At 44.2% G+C, this 11,636-nt stretch overlaps 1 protein-coding gene across 1 annotated transcript; it reads left to right on the forward strand.

The window, feature by feature from the left end:
* Window positions 1–6,820: 6,820 nt before the first annotated feature.
* Window positions 6,821–11,408, forward strand: XAF1 (XIAP associated factor 1; the record flags this gene model as incomplete). Its single annotated transcript, XM_075169111.1, is given in 6 exon segments — window positions 6,821–7,087; window positions 8,096–8,152; window positions 8,929–9,055; window positions 9,870–9,880; window positions 10,374–10,443; window positions 11,380–11,408. Coding segments are annotated over 6 exon segments (561 nt in total), but the record flags the coding sequence as incomplete, so codon positions are not given.
* Between the last annotated feature and the right edge of the window lie 228 nt (window positions 11,409–11,636).

The raw sequence follows: 11,636 nt of genomic DNA on the forward strand, positions 1-11,636 counted from the left end.
GAACCTGTAATCTTGAAAGGTAAATTCTGACCTTGTTACCCCCTTGCTCAAGCCATCCTGCCACTGCACACTGGTGCTGGTTTTGGCTAGGGTAGAGTTAATTTTCTTCACAGTAGCTAGTATGGGGCTATGTTTTGGATTTGTGCTGGAAACTGTTGATAACACAGTGATGTTTTCGTTACTGCTGAGCAGTGCTTACACAGAGTCAAGGCCTTTTCTGCTCCTCACACCACCCCACCAGCGAGCAGGCTGGGGGTGCACAAGGAGCTGGGAGGGGACATAGCCGGGACAGCTCACCCCAGCTGACCAAAGGGACATCCCATACCATATGGCGTCACGCTCAGCATATAGAGCTGGGGGAAGAAGAAGGAGGGAGGGATGTTTGGAGTGATGGCATTTGTCTTCCGAAGTCACCGTTATGCGTGATGGAGCCCTGCTTTCCTGGAGATGGCTGAACACCTGCCTGCCGATGGGAAGTAGTGAATTAATTCCTTGGTTTGCTTTGCTTGCGTGCACGGCTTTTGCTTTCCCTGTTAAACTGTCTTTATCTCAAATCACGAGTTTTCTCACTTTTACTCTTCTGATTCTCTCCCCCATCCCACTGGGGGGGGGAGTGAGTGAGCGGCTGTGTGGTGCCTAGTTGCTAGCTCAGGTTAAACGACGACAACACTTCATATGTAAGATACCTCCATCACTATTGTAAACCATTGGAGGTTTACATGTGTCAATTCATGCTCAACTGTAAGAACCAGGAGGCCGAGAAGTTGACTGAATCCACATGTTAGAACCACATATTCACACATCATCTCAAACAGCAACAGCATGGGCAGGAAGAAGACTACTGAGTGAGGACAAGAGAGAAGCAGGCTACATTCAAATAAGGAGATGGAAAAGCTGTGCAATGTATAGTCAAGATGCAAGAAGGGAAGAGCATGATTGGATGAAATGGGGGAAGAGAGCAGTTTACAATGCAGGCCAAGGCTGGGCACTGCTCTCTAAGGGATCAGCATGCACAAGTAGAGAGAAGCACAGAGGAGCATGTTCGATTTGGCAAGTCTTCCAGCTGTTCCCTGTCTCCCTCAGTCTATGCTTACAACTCAGATACATTTGGCACTGGCTGGATACGAGAGTGCTACAGGAATGGCAGCTCTTTCACATAATTTGCCCATGAGCTTCCTCTTCACTGTGCCAAGGAGAAGGTGGACAAAGCTTTGGCTGCTTGCTTTACAGAACCAGTCTGACAGCCAGGCAAAAGGAAGCTACGGAGAGCCCATCGTGCTTGCAAAACCTCCAGCAGGAGGAGTTTTAGATGGTTCAAAGAGAGCATTCAAACAAAAACCTCCCACAGTCTGAAATTCAGCTCATGCTAATTGAGCACTAACTGCAGGCCTTCAGGAAAAAAGAATCCTTTCCTCCAGTCAGTACTGCTCTGAACATAGCAGAGACCAGAGCAGTATTTACAAATATGTATGCAAGATGTGTGGTTTCACGGTCTTTAACTACTGTTTTAAAGACAGTAGGTAAAATTAACTTTTGGTTGCAGACACCATTTAGAAGCAGGAGATTGTAGCAGCCTTTGGACTAAATTTTGATACCCTAATGTTGAATAATATGCTGCTTTTGTTCTTCTTGGTAGTAAGTTTCAAATCAGTTTACAAAGGAACACAGATCTTTGTGTTACAAGGAGACTTAGGCATGGGTGGTGACATGAAGTGGAACCCAGAGCTGAATCAAGTCTCTTGTACCTGAATCCCTTTCCCTGCTTACTAGACACCACTGCTCCCATTTGCTGCTGTTCTACCTTAATAAACACAGGTATTTTAAAGCATATCGAGAATCAAGAGTACGATGCAGTAACAGAGCCAAGCCCACCTCATGGCTCACTGCCACTGACCTGCCCTGGCTTGCTTGCCAGGGCAGGTCACTTGCCACCCAGCTCCTGGCTCTGGGGCTCATTGGAGTTTAACTTGACAAAGAAAGCAGAACATTTTTCTGCTGAGTTAGTGAGCTGGGTAGGTTCAATTAAGTGTTCAGTGAGCACCAGAGCTAGCTCAAGAGACTGCGCCACCTATGGCTGGGAACAGTAACAGCTGGGACCCGAACAGCTGCACCTTTCAAGACAGCAAATTCATAGATGAGTTTGACAGCATCGTCAAACCACACAGAGAGCCTTGCAATCTTCCCTTTTGTACTTCAGATACCAGATCCAATTATGTGAGCCACTGTAAAGAGTTCCACTCGGAAGTGGGACACTGCTGAAGACTAGTTAACAAAGGCTGACCTGCATTGTTTGGGGTAGTAGAAAGGGACTAGAAATCAAGTTCTCTTGGAAGGTAGGAATTCCAGGGTCATCAGTCCAGGTGGAAAAATTGGAAAATAAATATTTTAGTATAGTTTAGGTCGTTCCCAAGAAGCTGCTTTTCTGATATTCACTACAAGCCAATCATCACAGTTACTCCTGTTATTGCTGGATAGGAATGGTCTGTAGCAAGAAGGCTTTACAGGTAGCAGCTGATTCATTTAATTACAGATACACATATTTTCCGCCTGTAATTCAAATGCTCTCCAAGCACACAAGTACAGATTGCCTGTTTAAAAGCAGTCCATTTGACCTAGATAACTGCTAGTTCCTCTCAAGACAAAAATTCTCCTCACATTCTTTTTAAAGCTCTTTCATGTTGCAGGCTCCATGCAACACCCAGAGGTACAAAAGTTTTAACAAAATTATATTAAACAATGACTGTAAGACCTATCATACTTGTCACTGAGAAACAAAAATGAAAACAACTGACCCTGAGACATTCTAGGACTTAGCAGAAAAGGAAGTGTCTTCTACCCTGGCTTTTGTAAATCACATTTAAAAAACAACCAGCTCAGAACTTACCTCTATGTGATGCTTGACTTAAAAAGATGCCTAGAAGAGGTCTTTTACAACAATGTTACTCACTGGAAGGTTTACACAGAATTTAAATGGAAAGAGTTATTACCGGCATTCAAAGAAGATCACTGTTTCATTACTTTCCATTTTCCCTCCAATCAGTACTTTCCAGCCACTGCCAGTCCACTGTGTTGCTTTAGGAGTATCTTTCAACTAAGTTCCCAGTGGAGCATCTGATATTTTTCCAAGAAAATCTTTTGAGACGCTGAACGAACAGTCCTTTCAGTACAATCCCTGTGCCCAACAACTTTCTACATAAAAGCCCTCATTATGAATTTTGAGTCAGTGGGGTTTTCTCAGCTGGTGTGTGTTGCTGATCAGGCTTTCTTGACCTAGAATTGATATTTCCCATATAGTTTGCATGAAGCCCTAAAGCACATTCAAATGCTGTGCAGGCTAATGACTACAAAAGAAAAAAAAAACCAAAAGAAAATCACATTAAAAAATTTGGTTTGGAATTGGCAATTCTGTAACCTCTCCCTTAGCTGCCATCTCATTAACATATTTGTTCAAAAGCCTTTTCTCTGCTTCATTACATAATTTGTGTTACAAAATCCAGATAAACACTCATTATTCCCAGGTCTAAATAATGGCTTATTGGGCTTCCTTTTTCTTCTTATTATTTTTCCCAGAGAAAAATGGGGGACAGAAGGGGCTTGTTTGGATGGGAAATGAACCACACCAATTTCTGAGTAACATCTGGGACATCTGTTGTGTACGGCATTACAATAGATTATGCAAATTCTAGTGAATTATTCTTCCCAATACCTCTGCAAAGTAGAAGAATTAATATTATTGTCCCCTTTTTACAGACTAAGAAGGTCAGTTCATATTTTCTGCATCTCCTGTATCTCATTGTTCCACATCAAGGAGGGTCTACGACATCAGAGAAGAGCCGCCTGTATCATACTTACAACTGTAAGGGATCAGTTGTAGTAGCAGATACAAGAAATGCTAGGCCTTCCATCAGAAAACTCTGAGGATACTGGTATTGGCATTGAAATGATAACATGAAGTTCGGTTCCTTTTTCTCTCTAACTTACATTTCTTCTAAAGTTCCCTATGTAAAAATGTAGAGCTGTGTGACCCCCAGCTGAGGTCCAGTGACAGGCAGGACATGCTGCACTTGGGGCCTCTTGTATTATCTGTCAGTCCCAACCATGACAGAGTATCATCAAGGAGAAAAGGCAAAGCTGGTTAATGCAGGCTGGAGATTTGACCTTGCAGATACTTAGATACCCTGAAGTGGTCTGAGGGTCACTGGGGAAACAGTGGGGCCTGGGAGTCTGCCTGGGGCCTGGGCAAGGCTAAGCAGCCACATTGTGGGGCTTGGTGAGGTGAGGCTGGAGGACCACTGCTGGGTTTCTCCCCTGTGGTGATGGTGGGCAAATATTTCCTCTCCACTAGCTGGCTGGTTTTGTCTGAGTGGGACAGCATTGCCCCAGAGAGGCCAAGGTGGGTTTGTGAGGCTGGATACTACCATGACCACCACTCCAGAGGTGGAGGGGGCTGCAGCATGCCTCTGCCCTCCCTGCACAGTGCAAACCAGCCCTGCGGCCCGTCAGCCTGCACAGGTTGAGAGAACAATGGCTGTGGTGACATCAGCCGCCCAAGGGCTGCAGCCGAGCGGGCACCAGCCATGGTGGGGCACAGGGCAGCTGCCAGCAGAGCCCGCTGCCCAAAGGCAGCCCTCCTGGGTTTGTACCGCGGTGCTCAAGGGTTTGTTTCATGGTGCTTCCTCTCCCGCTCTGGGCTCCTGGCCAGACTGCGACCTGGTAGACTGCAATGTTATGGTTATCAGTAAAATAACATCAAAGGTGGGTTCACAGGTGGGGCTGCCATGCTCCCTGCAGGTTCCTCTGTGGGCAGGTGCTGGTGCTACACCTGCACAACACACAGCACAGGTGCTGGACAGGAAGGGGCGATGGGGCCCGAAGGCTCCCCACAGCCATTGCTACTCCAGGCGTGGAGGGGAGATGGTGGCCAGAGGGCTCCCCACCGCCCTTTTGGGGAAGCAGTGATGAAGACGGTGTCCTGCTACCTCTCACGTCCCTGAGGCACTGGCGGGCGGGCGGCCTGCCACAGCCTGCTGCCTCCCTCCTGTGGCAAGTGCACCCGCCCTGACTAGAGACCGGGGGCATCAGGACTGCAGCGTCCTTACTTTTCGCGCCTTTATGGTGTCAGAAGCTTCTCCTCATGTCTAAAGCAGATTTCCTTGAGGCAACTTACCTTCTCTAAGAAAATTAGAAGAGTTCACTGCCCCAGGGCTTTTTTGCTGTGGCTGCTCTGTCTTGGGGCTGGGCTGTTCATAATTTATGTGGCCTTATCCTGGCCGCTCCCTCCACATTGAGTGACCAGCAAATATGTTGGGCAGACTGGTTCTGTGATCCAGACATGATGTCACAGTTTGGAACAAAGACTAGTGCAGAAAGCCCAGATGGCATCAGCTATTCTGCCTCACACATCTCCTTGAAGTAGCAGAGCTGGAAGCGTACATGTCCTTTCAGGCAGACTTCCTACTTTTGTAGGCCAGAAAGGTTGCATGGGCTTACCTCCAGCTGCCATGTCCTAACGACCATCGCTCTCTTGTGTCAGGCATCAGTATCTCCTGCTGCAGGGTCCTGGGCCCACTGCAGTAAAGGCTTTGAAATGACAGAGATACACCTCACCTCCTCTTGCCTGGCGCACTAATGTCTCAGGGCCTGAAGTGAGGGCAGTGAGGCAGACATCCTAAGACAGGTCCCATGGGACCACGGTCCCAGGCCCTGCTGGCAGAGGAAGTCAGAAAATCAGCTGGTGTGCACATCAGTTGTCCTGAAGCTGTTTCAAGGGGAGCAATGGAAGTTTTACACTGCTTAAGGTTTGCACCTGGAAGCTTCTTCAGGAGGTCTTAACCAAGCCCTGTTGAACTGTATCTCAATTCTTGTCAGTAATGTTGTGAAAACATCAATTATTAAAATCAAGTGATTTCCCAGATAAACTTAAGTGGCCTTTCCTGAACCCACTGAGCATGGTGAGATCTCAGCTCAGAAGTAGCCTTCATCTGAACAGAGCAGCTGCTTGGCTGGACTTTAAATTGGTCTGCTGGGAGCCAAAGAGCTGTAAATTTTGTGATGCCCTAGATGACACCCAGAAGAGGGACCCTTCTTTTCTTTCCACAATGTAAACAACAGCTGGAGCTGTTCCTGAAACAATTGTTGGACAAATATACCTGGACCCTCCAGCAGCTGCCCTGTCCCTTTCAGAAGTATTCCTGGTAATATGGCAGAACAGAATGAGTTGCAGAACCCAGTCTCTAAATGTCTCATTAAGATGAATTGGAAAGACAAATACTTATTGCTAGTTTTTAGGGACAAACTAGTTGAATTATAACCAGTTGTACTCTGTCTGGCTGGGATGGAGTTAATTTTCTTCACAGCAGCCCCTACAGTGCTGTGTTTTGTATTTGTGGCTAAAACAGTGTTGATAACACACCAATGTTTTGGCTTTTGCTAAACAGTGCTTGCACAGTGTCAAGGTTTTCTCTTTTTCCCCACTCTGCCCGCCCTACCAGTGAGTAAGCTGGGGATGAGCAAGAGTTTGGGAGGGGACATAGCCGGGACAGCTGACCCAAACTAACCAAATAGATATTCCATACTGTGTAACCTCATGCTCAGGAATAAAAACTGCATTAGAGGGAGAAGAACAGGGTTCGTTTTTTGCTTTTTTTTTGCTTCCAAGATGGCTATTGTTTAAAGACTGGTTGGGCATAGGTATGTCTGTGGGAGGTGGTGAGTGATGTCATTTGCTTCACTTGGTTTTTCCCCCCCTCTTTCCTTCAGGAGTTAAACTGTCTTTATCTCAACCTACAAATTTTCTCACTTCTATTCTTCCTATTTCCTCCCCCTGTCCCACTGTGTGTCTGGTAGGGTGGTGGTGAGTGAGAGCTGTGTGGGTGCTTGGCTGCTGGCCAGGGTCAACCCACCACACCAGTTCATTTACTCTTCTCTCTTTCCCATTTATGTGCTCGGTAGTAAACGAGATGTGTCTGCTGCCAATTTCTCCCTCCATGAAGCCCACTGCTTGTGGTTTCTCACTGTCTGTCCAGAATGTGATGAACCCGTTGCCCAAAAGGATATGAAAGACCATCAAACAGAAGCACACAAGCAGGTGAGGAATGCTACATGTTCTTCTGGGTTTTCTTGCAAATAGCAAAAAGCTCTGCCAGCCCTGAAATAGTATGTTCATGGTACTGTGCTCTATATTAACTAGATTTGAACTTCTGTAAGGGTCTGATATGACCCTTCAGGCCTGGTTACATCACCGTTTGATCTTACTGCACACGCAGCTTAAGAGAATAAAGCTTCCGCTGTGGTGTCTCAGTTTCCCCAGCAATACAAATTGCAGATCAGGTATGGATACATGCTCCTAGTGCTTGTGAATTAGCCAAGCATTCACAAGCCAAAGCATGCAAGTTAAATGATTTGGTTAGAGGAAGACAGACAGTACCTTATCTGACATAAACCTTGCTTGTACAAAGCTGTATTACATCAATGCACTTTTTTAACAAAACTGAACTGGCAGAGTAAATTTATCAGCTCTTCATATAGTGAGGCAATATCATTTTTAGTATAGCATTAAGAACCTGTAGCTAGAGGTACTATGTTGAAGCATGAATACACAGGCATGATTTTTTATTCTGTCTTACTAGTTTTACTGTTTTAGCAATTCCATTGATTTCAGTTACTTAACAGAACATGAGTAGCTCTCGTGGCAAACCTATAGAAAACTAGCATATCTCCTATGTTTTCAGAGGGGCTATTATAATTTAGACTAGCTGAATATCGGACCTATACTTTTAAGTTAAACCTCAGTCAAAATTTTGAATACACACTCTTTATTTCACATCACACTTTGCATTTCACATGGGCATCTTTGAGAACTGGATCCTTGCACAGAATGACGGCTTCCTGCAGAATCATCAGATATCTGTTTTCCTCAAAATCGCATCAACAAAGCTCAGGCCTGACAGAGAAACAAAAATTCACCAACAGCTTGTTGATGATTGGGATGAAAATGACAGGAAAATCATCTCAGCAGCTTGAAGTTGTATTGACATATGAAAGCATTAACCATTCTCCTGTGCTCCCAATGAACTGCTATATGTTTTGCTTGCAGGTCAGATGTAATCTTTGTCACCAAAGCATGCAGCAATACCAGCTGGAGCATCATGAGGTAAGTATGGAGTGCAGTACTTTTTACCTTCTAGGCTGACCAAGAGTCACACTAATGGGTTCAACAGCGAAAACATGTAAATCCCTGACTCCTGTCCTGGACCATGAAGAAACTTAAACTTCTCAACAGTTGCAGTGTTTTGGCATACCTTTTCCCCCTTGTAAATAAGTATATCCCATGGTGGTTGCCCATCCAGTTGTGATGGGACAGTCTGTTCCAGGAGATAATCTATTACTTTCTCATCCTTGGCACCTCAAGCTGATGTTCTCTGATGGCTTCTCAAAGACATCCATCCTGCCCCCACACTCATATTACCTGCTTTTCCAAAGGAGCGGTTATACAAAGCGAGAGTCAAGGAAACAGCTAAGGGGAGATACACAAAAGAATTGGCAGAGGCTGGGAAGTGAGAGCAGCCTGTCCATGCTGGCTGTAGTCTAACCATTTCAAGGAACCAAAGCAGTGAAGATACAGCAGGCTTCCCCTGGTGGTGGTAACTGAAGTATTGGAATTTTCTAGGTGGGCTTGTGCTCTGTTGTTAACCTGTACTGACACAGAACATCTTCACTGCTATTGGTTCCCGTTTTTCCTTATATTGCCGAAATCATCCTAAATTAAAGATAGCCTAGATAGGTAAACTCCTAATACAGCTAAGCCTGCATTTGGTTGTGTAGATACCCCTTAAAGAGGGCATTCTTAAACAGTCACTCATTGCTCTCACCCAATGCCCTCTTAGTATTGATAGAAAATTTGCAGTAATTTCCTCTATTCATGTGCAGACCAAGGAATGCCACAAACAAGCAACAAAATGCAAGATCTGTGAGCTTGAAATGCCCTTCAACAAGCTGCAGGAACACCTGAACCCTTGTGCCAGCCGAACAGAGTGATGTTGGGAGTGTAACAAATGCTGGCCATAGGTACACATTCTCTGTAAAGCGTGGAATTTGTTAATTCTATTGACTACTTATGCTCACATCAACACAAACAAGATCCATTGCCTATAGTCTGCCTGAGTTTTAAGAAAATAATAACCATGACCCAAGCCATTAATTTTAAGCTCAAATCCTGGAAAGTCTTCAGCAACTGCCCTTGTTTGCTGAAGGCTGATATTGTTCCTGCTAAGCAAATAGTATGATTATATCCCAGCTGCATCAGAGATGGAGCTCTGTATAATTTTCCATCCCAGCAAAGGGGCCCAGTTGTCTCCCTACTGTCGCAGAATCCTGATTTAGGATCCTGCCGACTACGCCAATTTGTTGCGGATGAGTGATTTAGATCGCTTAAAGAATCACCGTCAAAGGTATTAGCAAAAGTGGTTTTAATATGATGTTGTAAAAGTGCAATTTAACAAAGTTTGATGGCAAGGTTCACTCTAGTAAATTACTGCATGGAAGAAACATACAAAGGAAAATTGAGTTACACTCAAGTTGGAACGATTCACAGAGAGACCGGAGATGCAAAAGGATAAAGAGGACCCTCCCATTGAGTCATGAGGTTCAGAGTGGACCCCCTTGCTTTCTAAACTCCTCCTCAGTGAGGAGTCTAGGTGTGGCTAGGTCCAAACCTAGTCTCAGACTTGGTCAATGGTTTATGTCTAAGGGATTATACATGCAAAATTTATGTTTCATTACCAAACATTCAGCATGCAATCAAAGTTACTAAGGCAAAATCAAAGTTACCATACTACAAGGTTATGCGCAATATCGGTTCCTTACCAAAGATCTGCCGTTGGTAAAAGGTCTCTCTGCCTTGAGGAGCGACCTTGAGAGGTGTCCCAGCTCAAGGGGAGATCACCACCATGCAGCCATGCTGCCTTGCAGGGACAGCTCAATAGGCTGTCATATTTATGAGATAAAGTGGTTGGCACGTAGTCAAATTATGTGCGATGGCAAAGGTGTGCATGAGACTCCTTGTACCCACAACTTTTGTTGTTCCTTGATAAATAAGTCTTGGAAAAGCCACCTGCTATTCATGTGTCAATCGCATGATTGGTGTTCTAACCTCATATGCATCGATGCTCACTGTGCCACTGGGCTCCTTTGTGGGTTCTCAGAGAACAGATTGAAACTAGAGGAGTTCACAGCCCGGCTCTTCCAGAGCCTGCACCAAACCACCGCCAGTCTGGTTAAGGGGTCAAGTGCATCCGTCACACCTACTGAATATGATCGTATGTTGAATATAATGTTAAATTATCCTCTGATATGACTGTTACTTATTTTTCTAGATCAAATGTCTGCATTTGACATCTTTGAAAAATGCTAGGATGAAACAAAAATCAAGCCATGGAGAAAAAGGTACTGCAGGATTTCAGAAATTTAGAATAGAATTCATCATTCAGGATTATTCTACATTGGGTTAATAGGAACAATGGGATATTTTGCAGAGGAAGTGCATCTAGAAAAGCTAATACTCAGAATATCACAAAGCTCTTTAGACTCCAACACATAGTGGTTCCCATGAGGTAGCATTAAGCAAGCATTGCTTCAGAGCCAGTGTGTTTTCACACTCTTGACTCAGAGTAACAGGTATTGTGCCTCTCAAATTACGCTACTATGAACAGTGCAGTACCTTCCCTACTGTAAGCAGAGATCAGCACAAAAGATTTCACAGGACAGATGTTCTGTCCGAGGTCTGTCTGCTCCAACACTGAATGGAGACTTAAAGAATAATTTCAGAAGACAAGAAGTAAAATTATTTTTTCTCCATAGTAAAACTTGTATATTCAGTAAGCATTGTTATAATTATGCCAGACAATACCTCCAATTGAACTTGCACCAATCCATAGGCAGTAAATAAGTCTCTTTCATCACCCTATCCCAGACAGGCTGTGAGTCTTAACAATTCTCTCTTTGCTAACATCCCCCTCTGCTTTTCAGTTCCTAAGCAGTATCGTTTCCTCTCAGTCCAATTAATTAAGTGAAACTGAAAGCAGTTGTTCTCAATCTGTCCTTTTTCTACTTGGTTCAGTAAATGAGGTATTACTTCTCCCTGTAAAACTTTCCTCTCCTGGTAAATTAAAGAGAGAAAGCACCGAAGTGAGAAATAGGGGGTTTGTCTAATTTTGAATTACAGGACTCTAGTCTTGAAATAAAAGTAAGTACATGGTAATTACACGGATTATTTGACTTGCATTGTGGTTTTTTTATATTGTTCAACTGAGTGATGACATAGGAAGGCTGTAAAACTGAAACTTTAAAAACACTCATAACTGGGCTTTGTTTGTTTTACAGAAGACTCTTTCTACAGCACTCATGATTAAATCTGGAAATAGAGGCAGATCTTCAGATTGAAGCTTCAGCTCAGCTTTAACAAAAGGCACTGAAAGTGCGATAGCTTTATCGACAAATAAAAGTGACTTGCTACTCTGGATCAAGAACAAAGAGTGACTCAGATTTTTATTCTTTATCAAGAGAGGCATTTAAAAGGTTTCGCCAGAAAACTGTAAAAGTGATGAGGGCTCAACAGCTGTTGTCATTTCAACTATTTC

This window comes from Calonectris borealis, chromosome 19 (genome assembly GCF_964195595.1).
Source record: "Calonectris borealis chromosome 19, bCalBor7.hap1.2, whole genome shotgun sequence".
Taxonomy (NCBI): Eukaryota; Metazoa; Chordata; class Aves; order Procellariiformes; family Procellariidae; genus Calonectris; species Calonectris borealis.